Source organism: Ipomoea nil, unplaced genomic scaffold, assembly GCF_001879475.1.
Source record: "Ipomoea nil cultivar Tokyo-kokei standard unplaced genomic scaffold, Asagao_1.1 scaffold1043, whole genome shotgun sequence".
Taxonomy (NCBI): domain Eukaryota; kingdom Viridiplantae; phylum Streptophyta; class Magnoliopsida; order Solanales; family Convolvulaceae; genus Ipomoea; species Ipomoea nil.
The window spans coordinates 701,050-715,408 of NW_017617471.1; the positions used below are offsets into that span (position 1 = coordinate 701,050).

Consider the following 14,359-nt stretch of genomic DNA (forward strand, 5'->3'; position numbering starts at 1 on the left):
CATGCAAGAGGCATCACTGCAAAACAAAGAACGAAACGTTAACGCACTAATTAACGGAGTCATGATTCCAACAAAAACCCAAATTTGACAATTCAGATGTTATCTTTGCCAGATGTCGAAACCGCAGATCATTGTCCACTCACGTGTTCAGCAGTTCTTCAGCCGCTTCACACGCCATCCGCCTTGTAATGATGCGAAATTACGTCTCTGCCCCTAACCACCGTTCTCACTTCAGGTGTATATACCTGTGTACTTCAGTGTATATATATGTGTTATTTCTGAATTATAAAAAACATGAGAACTGAGAACAGACATAAAAACATAAAAACATAAAACCATAATAATAATATAATAATAGTCCTGGGTAATTTACCGGGAGAAATGGTTACAAGTAATGAAAGGCTTTTTCTACTAGTCTAAGCACAAACCTTTCTGTTTGTTTCTTCCTACTTTCGCTCTTTCATGGAGTCCCAGCTTAAGTTTCTTCTCGGCCGCCCGCTCCCAGATCTCCAGTAATGGCTCATTTTTCAGGTGGGTAAAAATTGACTGGGGTGTTGCTAGATTCAATCAATAATTATTCAGTGAATTCCTTTGTTTTTAAAAATGAACAAAAATTAAAATTAAAATTTTATCCAGTGAAACATGTGAAGAATAAAGTGGCATTCTGATAAAAGATCAAGAAAGATTCCGTACAGATTTATTCCTGTTCCTTTGCAATCTATCACTCATCTATCTAATTCTAATTTTAATATTTATTAAATCAACAGATTAAAGCTATAATTTTTTTTATTAAATTAAAATTGTTTTTAGACATCAGTTACTGTCTTCAAGAGGGTAGAAAGATTGGTTGGGGTTTTCTTTTGAGAGATCTGGTGCTGAAGAGTGAAGAAAAGCATTTGATGTGTAATCAAAAATAAGTCTTGATGAAGAAATGGGTTGAAATAAATTCCAGAACTTTGATTTTATTACTTTTTTTTTTTGGGAAGTTGCAGCATTTCATTTTCTATGGGTTGTGTCTGAAAGATTTTCTGGTGCAGGGAAGCTGGTGAACTGAATTTTGAGCTGGGTTTCTGTGAGGTTGCAAATTTGAAGGTTTTCAAACAATCTGAGGGGAAGTTGTGAAATCATAGAGTGGAAGGAAAGGGGAAAGGAACAGATTTTACTCGTTTCTGAAATGGATTCCGGGATTGGAAGTTCGATTCCGGAACTGAAAGATTTCCAGATAGGCAGCAGTTGGGTTCCAGCAACCCCAGCAAAGCCTGGCTTGCTGGCATTGGAGCCGATCTGCGAAACAGTGCAGGAAAATGAGCAGATTAGAGCAAATTGGTCAGGCTTGCAAACAATTCCACAAGATTTTTGCATAGGCCAAATGAACCCATTAGAACCAGGAGGGTTCTTGCAGGGAAATGATGCTCTTACCAGGGATGATATGTGTGATTTGACAAATTTAGTGACTGATGAATCTATGCAAGGGGAAGCTCTGAACTTGCAGAACTTCTCTATTGATCATACAGACAACTGGAACAATGTGTCATTTGGGAACCTCTTGGCACTCGCGCATGCTGCAGGAGCCACGGCCACAGTTGAAAACGATGCCCCTGCACATACACCATTCAATCCCCTCTTCAGTTCACAGAATGCAGGTATCAGTTTCTAACACACATTCTGATACCAAATTAAAGCATGTGCTCCATCTCAACTAAAAGCCTATGCTGATAGTCGGATTGCACATTAATAGTTATATGCTCAACATGGAGTTCTCCCAAATTAATCTGATAAATGTAGGCAGTAAAGATATAAGAATTTCCTGTAAAGTTTGTGAAAGTGTTAGCACCAGACTGATCAAACAGAAACAGTAATACAAGTTATGACATTTGCAAAATAGAGCTGTAATAGTAAACTCTAACTTGCATTGCTTTTGGACCACCTATTATTCCCTTTTCTACTATATAATTTGGTCAGGATTAGAGGTGTAGAAAACTCAATAAGTTTAATGTTCTAATTTTCTTTCAGCAATATATTCGTCAAACTAATATAATGCAAAATGCATATATGTGCAGATGGAAGTTCTGTTAGCTCGAGAATCTCTTTCAATCTGAATTCTCCACCCGAGAGAGATGCAGCCTCAAGCAGCAACTCGTTCCAGTTTGCACCGATCACCCCAGTTCAGAACAAGGGAAGAGAGAGCATGCTAAATTTAAATTTAAATCTAAACATTAATGAGATACCGATACTACAAGATGTACTGGAAAATGTGGAAGAAAGTGACCTCCAAGGGAACAAAGAGCAGTCAGTGCTGGTGAGAGAGCTATCAGAAATGATGGAGAACCACAAGCCTGACAAAACAGGCGAACTAGTTGCTGAAGCAAATCAGACACCGCTTCAACAGAAACCAAGAAGAAAAAAGCACAGGCCAAAGGTGGTTGTTGAAGGCAAAGCTAAAAGGGCGAATAAACCAAGAGCCCCGAACACTCCAGGCACCGAGGAGATTAAGGCAGAAAAGAGGAAGTATACCCCAAGAAAAGGAGTAGACAAGCCTCCCGCCACTCCTTTGGATGAGGGTTCACCCATAATAAATCCTGAGATGATGTCTCCTGGTTCCAGTAAGACCCCAAAAGTGGATAGAAAACGTCCTAAAAGAAACCGAGGTGTAGCCACTCCCAGAGATGAGGATTCAAATGTAACAAATCCCGAGACAACACCTCCTGGTTCCAAAGAAACCTCAAAAATGCATCCTCAAAGTAACCAAGGTCAAAAGCCCACAAAAGATCCCATTGAAGAAGGAAGCAGTGAAACTATTCAACCAGAAACAGCTTCCCGCCCCAGAAGATCCTCGAGGAGATTTTTAAATTTTGACTTTGTGGACCTTGAAGAATATGAGAATTTCACTGAGCCATCTTCAAACTTTGATAACTCGCATGTGAAGAATATCTGCGAACAGGTTAAATCAATGCCAGCAGTGCAACTTGAACAAGATGCAGAACTCACCGAAGTGAACATTAGTTATGACCTCATAAATCATGAGATAGGAAAGTCCATTTCACAGCCAGGAACACAAATTCCTGATCCTTCAAATCCCAGCAAGATTTTGATGGATGGAAATCAAACTAAATGCACAAAAGGGAAGTGTAAAATCATTTTTTCAGATGCAACACATGACAAAGAGGACTATCTTCCAGAAATGACTGCACCACAATGTGCATCAAGCAGCCAAAATAGCTCCAATTGTAGCAGCAATGCGTGCTTGACTGAGGAAGCCCAATTAAGAGGTTCAAAAAGACAGCATTCATGCTTGGCCGAAGCAGAACCCTACAAAAGTATCGGTGGAATTCATTATAACTCTTTGCAGGCATATGAAGCAATTCTTTCAGACTTTGACAGATTCATCGGAGTGCCTTTTCCTACAATTTATAAGAAAAAGAGGACTGAGAAGGGGCAAATTCCTGCAACATCTTGTAGTAAAAACTTCAAAACTGGAACTCAATTTGAAGTTCATGGTGCCCAAACAAATGCTGCACTTCAGTCTCCCAAGTATCTTCAACCATTGAACACTGACGTGTTGAAAAGGAAGAGATCAAAGGGTCTCACTCGAGTCCGTGACTTAGCATCCCTGCATGAGATTTGCAAACAGTTCCCAACTTATTCATCCTCCAGAGAAGCAGCAGCAAAACAACACACAGGGCATCTCAATACATGCATGGAAGCTCTTGTTGCCGACACTCGCCCAACAATGAAAATGAAAACGAAAAAACGTTCAAAAAGAAACAGTCTGAATGGTACAGTGGCTCCCAATACACAATACATTAGAACACCAATTGGTATGTAAAATGCAATCTCGAGTTTTAGAGAAAGAACTTAACTGCATTTGGCTCACTTTTTTCATGTAACATCTGATTCAGGTTCTCTGCCAGCTTTACCGTGGAGGGGCTTTTCTCCAATTGACGAAATTGTGGAGCGGTTCACCTATCTTAATATAAATGATGCTGATAATCAAGGTCAGTACACACTCAGTACCAGAAATGTGAAGTTCCAAAGGGAAACTGCCCTTGTTCTTTATCAAAGAGATGGAACTATTGCACCTTTTACTGGGGTAAGAAAAAGGAAACCACGGCCAAAAGTCGATCTTGATGATGAGACAACTAGAGTATGGAAACTCTTGCTGCAAAATATAAACAGTCAAGGCATAGATGGAACAGATGAGGAGAAGACAAAATGGTGGGAAGAAGAGCGGAAAGTGTTCCGCGGAAGAGCAGATTCGTTTATTGCCCGCATGCGTCTTGTCCAAGGTAATCATTCGAGTTTCAACATCCCTACTGGCCATCTAATTTAAGCAACTTTGAATTCTGTAGAGAAAATGGTTTGGACACTCCCTCTTTTTCTTCTTCAAACAGGTGATAGGCGCTTCTCTCCATGGAAGGGATCTGTTGTAGATTCTGTAGTTGGAGTTTTTCTAACTCAAAATGTGTCAGATCACCTCTCCAGGTCAGCAACTTATGAATTTAAACTCTTGTAAATTTTATTTTCTGAGTTTAATCCTAGGCAGCTGCTAAAATCCAAGCCATTCTTGCAGTTCTGCTTTCATGTCAATGGTTGCACGATTTCCACTCAAATCAAAGGTTAGCGAACAATTACATGAAGAGAGAACAAATATAACTATTGAAGAACCAGAAGTTTGCATAATGGATCCCGATGACACAATTGCATGGCATGAAAACTCTTTGAATCAACCAACTCCTGGGGAGATGGGTTGCAAAGATGAAGTTGTGAATAGTGAGTTGACTGAAGGTACCTCCAATTGCATTAAGTCCACCGAAAATTTTAAAGCCAAAGATGTAGATTCTTCTGAAAAGGATCCAGAAGATGTGCATTATGGATTAACATTAGATAGGCCAGCAAAATGGATCAACGAGGAAGAGGCAAGTTTCCACAGTGGCCAAACAGAACCAGATAATGTGCTGTCCTCTCAGAATTCTGGAGTTTCTTCACAAAATTCTGTGAACTTTTCACATACGCAAACTGTTGATATTACTGAATCCACCAGTCTTTGCAGCACTTCTTTCATTCAACTATTACAGATGGCAGGAACCTCCATGCTACATGGAGTTTACAATCAGGAAAACAGCTCGGCTAATATGGACATGCCAAACCAACAGAGGGATTGTTCTGCGGAATTCCAAAAGAACAAGGAAGATGACAAACTTCCTGTTATTGGAGAACATTATGGCCTTGAACAAAGTGAATCATCAACAGAATCACCAAACCAAGCAACTAATCAAAAGATCATAGCTGGTGAAATTCCAATGGTCAATTCTGATTCCCAGATTCATACTGAAGAAAGCAACTGCAATTTGCTGCTAGATCAAGAGTGCCCAACTTCATTGGATATCCAGGATATCACAGGGAGAGCCAGTACTGTTGTTGATTCACTGTCAAATTCAGATGGTCAGAATAATAAACATCTTGATACAGTTGATAAAAGACGCAGCAATCCCTCTAAAGAAAAAGAGGGGAGATCTGGGACAGAGAAACAGAATGCAGTGAATTGGGACCATTTAAGACAGCAGGCTTTGGCCAGCGGTAAGAAAAGAGAAAGAACAATGAACACAATGGATTCATTGGACTGGGAAGCAGTAAGATGTGCAGATGTCAATGAGATTGCTGACACCATCAAAGAGAGGGGAATGAACAACATGCTAGCAGAGAGGATACAGGTATATTCACTAATGCAAAGTTCAATACTTCTCCTTCACATTAACAAGAAACAATTGAGAAGGATAATAAAAATGTTGCAGGATTTCCTAAATCGGCTTGTCAAAGAACACGGTAGCACTGATTTAGAATGGCTAAGAGATGTTCCACCAGACAAAGCAAAGTAAGAATGCAATATTTTCCAACATTACTGATATTCAGTCCAGAAAATATTATCCATCTGTTATTACCTTACAAACATTGTTGCGTGTATATGATTTCAGAGAATATCTATTGAGCTTCAGGGGGTTGGGTCTGAAGAGTGTAGAGTGTGTCCGGCTTTTGACGCTCCACCATCTGGCTTTCCCAGTAAGATTCAGCGTCAATTACACAATGCAAATTATTACAAATGAGAAATTTACCTGACTTATGTCTTGTAATAAGGTTGACACAAATGTTGGACGAATAGCTGTAAGGCTTGGGTGGGTGCCTCTGCAGCCATTACCTGAGTCACTACAACTGCACCTTCTAGAGCTGTAAGTGCTTTTACTGCTGCGAAATTTCTCATTGATTGTGCAATGAAAAACTGATGTTGATGTATTTATGCAGGTATCCAGTTCTGGAATCCATCCAAAAGTATCTTTGGCCACGACTCTGCAAGCTTGATCAAGGAACACTGTAAGCATAACTGCCTATAATTAATTTGTTCTTGAATCACACAATGGCAACGGCTCATTAATGATTCTATCTAATTGCAGATATGAGCTGCATTACCATATGATAACATTTGGAAAGGTCTGCCACTGCCATTAGATATCTCTTAATTCTGAACTGTTTTAATTCAGTACAAAGCTAACACTAATTTATTGCCACTTCGCAGGTGTTTTGTACAAAGAGCAAACCAAATTGCAATGCATGTCCAATGAGAGGAGAATGCAGACATTTTGCAAGTGCTTTTGCGAGGTTTGTCTTTTATAATTCTTGCTTGCTTACACTAAAATATTCTCTATTTTCATGGAGTGAAACTAATGAATATGGCTCTTGTAGTGCAAGGCTTGCACTTCCTGCACCAGAGGACAAAAGCATTGTGCCTGCATTTGAGAACAAACCAGCTGAACAAAACACGGTGGACACTATCAATCCACTGCAGCTACTCTTACCTCAAAGCAATGAACAATCAGTAGCACAGTATGGTGTCAACAACTCTCAACCCATCATTGAAGAGCCAGCAACACCCGAGCCTATTATTGAAGTGCCTGCCTCACCTGGGCCAGAGCAAATACCATCAGAAGCTGACATTGAGGATGCCTACAGTGACGATCCTAATGAAATTCCTACAATTAATCTCAATCTGATTCAGTTGGCTCAAAATGTAAAGATGTTTGTGAAAAACAATATGGAGCTTGATCAGGTTGAAATGTCAAAGGCATTGGTAGCATTAACTCCCGAAGCTGCTTCCATTCCCATGCCTAAACTCAAAAATATTAGCCGGCTCAGAACTGAGCATCATGTGTAAGTATATGCTTATAATACCTATGATAGCATGACAATTTAATATCTAAGCAAACCTGCCCTCTTAGACACAAAACAATTAGAAATGCTTACTTCATTTGTTTCTCTATTCTACAGCTATGAGCTTCCAGATAATCATCCTCTTCTAGAAGGGGTGAGTAACTTGACATTTGCAATGTTGAGTAGTTATCAGAACTGAACTCTTTCAATAATTACATTTTCTTATCTTGCAGTTGGAGAAAAGAGATCCAGATGATCCATGCTCTTACCTTCTGGCCATATGGACACCTGGTAAGGAAACACACCTATTGTGAGATATCATAGAACAAGAATCTAGTGATAGATTCAAATGCAACAGTCATCTCCTGTAATTATAAGGAAATAATTTTGTTTGAAATAGCTGAGCATATTTTACTTTTAACTAAGCATAGCAAGTATGTTCCCTGGCCCATACCTTGGATAATGAGGCCAGTTTAAAAGCATTGTGGGCCAGCTCTGAATTATTGTGGTTTTTACTCTTTCCCCTCGTGTTTATTTCCTTGCAATAAGTTATGTGTAATGTTCATATCAGGTGAAACTGCAAACTCTGTTCAGCCTCCAGAAATGAGATGTGATTCCCAAGAATCTGGCAAACTATGTCAGGAGGAAACGTGTTTTGCATGCAATAGCATACGAGAAGCACAATCCCAAACTGTTCGAGGGACACTTCTGGTAAGAATGAGCATAGAAACACTACCACTACAATAATCATGAATCGATGGCCAAAAGGCAAATGAAACAACCTCCTTTGGACCAACCATCTAATAAGATTGTGTTAACAGATACCCTGTCGAACAGCAATGAGAGGAAGCTTTCCCCTAAATGGCACATACTTTCAGGTCAATGAGGTAAAGTATCTCTTATAAGCTCACATAAGCCTACCATGCATATCAAAGTATCCTTTTCTTCTGAAAATGATGAGGTTCTCAAAACATAAACATTCAATAGGTCTTTGCCGATCATGAATCCAGCCTAAACCCAATTGATGTTCCAAGGGATTGGTTGTGGGATTTGCACCGAAAAACTGTTTTCTTTGGAACCTCAATACCAACAATATTCAAAGGTAAAATGGCTAATAAACTCACATTACTGTAGTTATTAGGAAAGTTCTGAGAATTTACTGACATGATTTTCTCTGTTCATAGGCCTATCAACAGAAGATATCCAACACTGCTTCTGGAGAGGTATGTGAATGACAATCACACGTTTCTAGTAGTCTAAATGATCTTATTTACATCCCATGCATTTAAACAAGTAAAACTACAGGACATATATTTAGTGAGAGCTCTCCAGATTTAACCATGAAAAAAGACAATTTCAGCCATAAACTAGTCTTTCTCACACTAATCTCCTTACAAAAGGAGAGCATATATAAAGAAGAGTGAAATTCAATAGATGGGCAATGAGTTCACATTCATTCATCTTCCATGTGTTTATTACTTGCAATTATAAATGAAAGCATTACATTCTCAGACCTATTTTAATCATTAAACATAGTATCAATTAGCCAATTTATTAAACACCCTAGTAGTATTAAGAATCTGAAAATATAGGAAACAGAGTAGACTGTAGAGTAACATAGCACTATTGTTCCTTATTCCTATTTTGCCTGCTATCTTCTTGTGTTCTTTACTTCGTATATTTCTTTTATTCAAAATCTCATGCTCTTGTATATATTTCTAGTCATTAAATAGTGCACAAAGACTGCTCCAGCATAGAACCAAATAGTCAAGACCCCTCTCCATGTTTTCTTGTATGACAATACTTATGCCATGACATCTGAAAATATAGGAAACCATAATTTATCTTGTAACGGACAAATCAGCCCTCTCTAGTTTTTCACTCCACTCGGAAGTTAATGGTGATATTTTTTCCAGGGTACGTTTGTGTTAGAGGATTTGATCGGAAGAAGCGAGCTCCTCGACCACTAATGGCCAGGTTGCACTTTCCAGCCAGCAGATTGACCAAGAATAAAAAAAAGACGGATGAAAGCTAGGCACTAACCTGCTGAACATAGCCTCTGACATTCATATCATAGCAGTTCAGAACAGAGAGTGGCATGTTATTTAAAGACATGCTACTTATCAGAAATAGGCATTTAGATGTAAATATATTTCAAAATGTGTAGAGTGATGAAGAATAGCCATTCATTGCTCAAAACTATGGTCACTGATGTCTTTTAGCGAGAAAAACCAAAAGTTTCAGTCTGATTTATCATTTACTTCCATTATTTCAAATCCAGTTGCTTTATGATTCTTTCCATCATTTTCTTTTTAGGCTAGAATATTTGTCAGCAAAGTCTGGTTACACATATACGAAACCTAAAACAATAAAATGAAATTTATTCAAACCACAACTGACAAATGCTCTATCCGGGTTCTGAATGCATCTTATTGATGCTGAGATTAATTTATGCAAACAAACGGATATGTATGCAGTACTAAATCTTCCCAATGAGAGGAATGCAGTACTGAATCTGCCCAAGTTGAGAGGAATAAGCATTTTAGGCTAGAAGATTTTGATCATCATGGCAATGCATTTCATAACTATCTATTTTAAAAGCACATAAGTTCTAGCGAATAGATGGCAAAGAAAACAACACATAAATTCTAGTAAATAGATGGCAAATAAAACAGCACATAAGTTCTAGCAAATGGATGGCAAAGGAACCAGAGCATTGGAACATGAAAATTTAAGAAATGAAAACCTGCACAACTAGATCTTGCCTTGTAAATCTGATGTCAGTTTAAACCTGCTAGAAGAATGAAGAGCCCTTGAAATCATATGATATCGTGTCTCAAGAAGAACAATGCACAGGTTCCCTAGTTTGAATTAAACTTTAATGTAAATCTAAAAGCAATATTCACGGAAACAAGATTTACAGTAAACGAAAATCCAAGTCAACATCAGAGTACCTTCAATAGATTGAATAATGGATGCGCGACTGTTGCGTATATACTCATGCTGTCTCTGATTGATTACAGTGAGCCTTTGAGAAGTTTTTCTGCAGAAAATCTAACAGCATTATTCACACAAACAAAATTTACAATAAACGAAGATCCCAGACACCATCAATATTCACAAAAAACAATAATTACAGCTAACGAAGATCCAAGTTAACATGAGAGTACCTTCAATAGATCGCATAATAGATGCGCAACTGTTGCATATGTACTCGTGCTCTCTCTGGTCGATTATGGTGAGCCTTTGATGAGCTTGCTGAAAATCTGCTCTTTTCTCTGCTTGAATGAAAGAGAGTGATGGTGTATGAAATCTGCTCAGCTGGAACTTTTTGCCGCCAACCCGTTTTCGAGTTCCCTCCTTTTTTTTTTAGTTACAGATAGGTGGTAATATGCGCGAGCCGTGATGAGCTGGAGGACATAGACCCGGTCCGGGAAAATACAGGAACATATGCCTTAACGGCTACAGTAGCGGTTCGGCTCGGTTTCTTGTTTGAACTCCGGTTTATAACATTTTTTTTTCTCAAATTTCAAATTCAAATATTCTTTTTTAATATAATTATATTTTGCTTTTTATACTTAAAACAACAATAATAATAAAATGTTGAGTTTGCATTTATTTTTATGAAATCTAAAGTGCCTACCTATCTTCTTGAGAAGAATCACAACTCACGTAATTTTATTACTTTTTTTTTTTTGTTTGTGAATCATTATATAAGAATAAAGTTTAACATTTTTCAAGATAAAACCTTGAAAATACCATATTTTTTAAAAATAAGTAAAACATTAACATATTTAATACAATTAGTTATAACTAAATGAATTTTAAATAATAAACTATAAACAAAACACGTAAGTAACACCACCACCAGAATATTAAATAAATAAACAAACTTTATTTATTAGCTAATTTCCAATGTTGAGTTACATTGTAATTATGACAACATTGCTGCTTCGCTTGATAAGCGAATTATTATTTCATGATATGAAGTAATTTCACAAAATAGACTATTAGTAGGTTCAAACAAGTTTGTGTATGTAATTAAAATGTCTGCTTACTACATACTTTTAATGTGATTCGAGCCAATTATACTAATTGTTATGATTAAATACTAATCACTATACAAAAAAAGTTCTAACTAATTGTGAAAGTGCTGATTTATTTATTTATATTTGTGTATCATTCAACACCACAATGACAGCCTTGATCACAAAACTAGGTCAATTAACAATAATAACATAAATAAAATATAATATTTTACTCTCCCCTTATTTTAAAATATCATATACAATATGCATATACAAATAGACAATCCACATCATTATACGGAGTATACGACCACAACTAGAGTAGTCACCATCAATTACATCATATCAATCAGATATTTCTAAATCAAAATAATCACATATCAATTTTCATTACAAATACAAACAACTTGAATTGCTATAAATCATAAAAGTTAGACTAAACCCTATATTATATATATAATGTATAAATAAGTATATAGCAATGCACATATATGTGTAGTTGGATGAGCAAAGTAGATCGATATGATAATTATATATGTACATGATTTATTGCACTGTAAATGATATGTACATATCAACAATCACATAGATCGAAAGAAAAAATCCTTACAAAAAAATTTGCGAGTACTTGCATTCTGGTCATGTTGATCGATTTGATAAGCGAGTTCCATAGACGATTAGATCTAATAGCTCCTTCATAGTAGATGCTCAATTACTTGGCGGTGAAGATCGATGAAGAAATTATAATAAAGAAGGGTTACACATTGTCATTAGAGAGAGATTTTGTGTGTAGTGAGTGGTAGCTAATGATGTAAAGTGTGAGATTAATTTAGCCGAGACGATTCTAAGTAGTCGAAGTCAATATTAAAATAGCATGAAACTCACGCTATGTCCTAGTGATAACGTGTAACGCGTGCCCGCTATGTGAGAGATAGTCCTGGACTGGTTGTCCACCACCTTCTCTCTCATTCTTTTGTTCTCTTTATATGTCGATGTCCGTGTTTACAACATGATTTTATTTGTGAGTGATGTCTCCCTCTCTTTCTCTCTCACACACACATATGAGTATTTGATATTTAAAAAAAAAAAAAAAATTGTTGAGTTTTAACTGTGAGAGCCGAACAACGTAGTGGTAAGCACATGACAATTGGTATCATAACAGGTTATTATATCATTATAGTTGGTATTAGAGCCGAGAGTGCACAAAAGGCTTTCAATGTGATATGAATTTGTGTCATGCTCTAGTAATAATTGTCAAATACAATATTTTACACTAGAGTAAAAGACAATTTTTTGTCTTAGACTTATAGCGGCACGGACAATTTTAGTCATCTTTAAAAAAAACCAGACAATTTGTGGACACTCTTATTGTGACAGGACAATTTTGGTCATCCGTCAATCTTCCCGTTAGATGCTCCGTTTGAGAGGGGGTAATTTCGTATTTTCAACATACCTCCCTCTCATTCCAACACATTCTTCCATATTCTCCAGGCTCTCTGGAATGTGAATCACTTTGTAAATCCAAACACAAACAATCCCCACACAAATGGAAGCCGAGAGTGGCAATGCCGACCTCTTCCATATAGCCTCTTTAGCTTGTTACTCTCCCTATTTCTTATCAAACTAAACAACATATCAGAGTCCCCTGCTTATTATTCCGTACCTTTCTTTCCATTCCATCTACAAACACCAATGGATTTTGTTCTCTACTGGATATCTTCGACGCCGCTCGCTCTCAGCTCCTCAATATTATCTCTCCACTCTCTCTTAGATTCTTGATTTCAATTAGCTTTTCTTTCTCTATTTCTAAAGGTTTTTAGTTTTGACATGCCAAGATTTTGACTTTAGATTTTTTAAACCAAATTAAGATATGGGTTTTAAAGATTTTTTGTTATTAAACTTTGATTTCCTTTTTTCCCTTCAATTTTTTGTTTTATGGGAAAAATTGTGCGAATATAATTGGTGGCGTTATACGACGGAAAAAATGGAGTCCACCATGTCAATGGCGACTGGCGTTCTGACTTTGATATTGGTCAACCCGGATTTCTTGAGAACCGATCTGATTATGTGCATGGTGGGGACGATGGGCCAGATAGAGTCGTCATTACAGGGGCTGAGGATTTCGTTGCCGACTATGACGTAGCGGATCTTGGTCGCCAGGTAAAAGGCGGCGACGTTTGTTCTGACCCAGCCGTCGGCGAGTGCTTGGTTCGAGGAAATGTTGGGGAGGAGGTCACTGGGGACCATGATTAAGACGTGTATTTTGATGCCTTTTAGGGCGTTTAGGATTTGTGGGTCGGCGCCGTAGATCTTGACGTAGGAAGCATTGAGTTGCCGGAGAAGCTTCACCGATTTGTTGGATTTGCAGAGTGATTCACATTCCAGAAGCTGGAGAATATGGAAGATGGGTTGGAAGGATAAGGAGGTATGTTGAAAAGACAAAATTACCCCCTTTCAAACGGAGCATCTAACAGGAAGATTGAAGGATGACCAAAATTGTCCTCGTCACAATAAGAGTGTCGACAAATTGTCTGCTTGTTTTTAAGGAGGACTAAAATTGTCCGTGCCCCTATAAGTCTGGGACAAAAAAAATGTATTTTACTCTTTACACTATGTCAACAAGTTATAGCTAATAGCAAATATGTAACATTTTGTATTTATATTTGCATAGCTAGTAGTCGTATCATAGATATAAACTCAATGTCTGTTTATTTACTTATATATATTGGTACATGATGCAATTGGATTTCGATATGTATATTGATATAATTAAAATTAGAGCAAATATCAATGTTGGTCCCAAGAATATTATCAAAATGACAGTTTTGACCAACATATTTAATTACTGTCAATTTTAATCAAACAATTATTGTTTTCGTACCAAATTTGATCACACCGGTCATCCAGGTGACAAAAACATACAAAAATATCTAATTTATAAGGATATTTTTCTTCCATCCATTGTATGTGTATTTTCAAACAAGTTGTAATACTCTTTCTTAGTACACCACAATGCCATATTGCCATCGGATTTCCCATTTTCGTCGCACCCTATTGATCCAGTTGGTTGCACATAAATTTTCAAGTTACGTTTACCTTTGTTTTGTATTGACAGTTCTATTATTGTACCA

General features: G+C 37.3%; 1 protein-coding gene across 1 annotated transcript; it reads left to right on the forward strand.

Moving 5' to 3' along the window:
• Positions 1 to 429: 429 nt before the first annotated feature.
• Positions 430 to 9,476, forward strand: LOC109181619 (protein ROS1-like). The gene is made up of 20 exons (XM_019331473.1): positions 430 to 531; positions 1,038 to 1,643; positions 2,061 to 3,818; positions 3,900 to 4,286; positions 4,392 to 4,482; positions 4,571 to 5,711; positions 5,793 to 5,872; positions 5,973 to 6,057; positions 6,133 to 6,224; positions 6,298 to 6,366; positions 6,447 to 6,483; positions 6,569 to 6,651; positions 6,736 to 7,200; positions 7,318 to 7,354; positions 7,434 to 7,491; positions 7,772 to 7,911; positions 8,022 to 8,087; positions 8,188 to 8,302; positions 8,385 to 8,423; positions 9,117 to 9,476. The coding sequence occupies exons 2-20, from the start codon at positions 1,175 to 1,177 to the stop codon at positions 9,233 to 9,235; spliced, it is 5,331 nt and encodes a 1,776-aa protein (XP_019187018.1). The 5' UTR covers positions 430 to 531; positions 1,038 to 1,174; the 3' UTR covers positions 9,236 to 9,476.
• Positions 9,477 to 14,359: the final 4,883 nt, after the last annotated feature.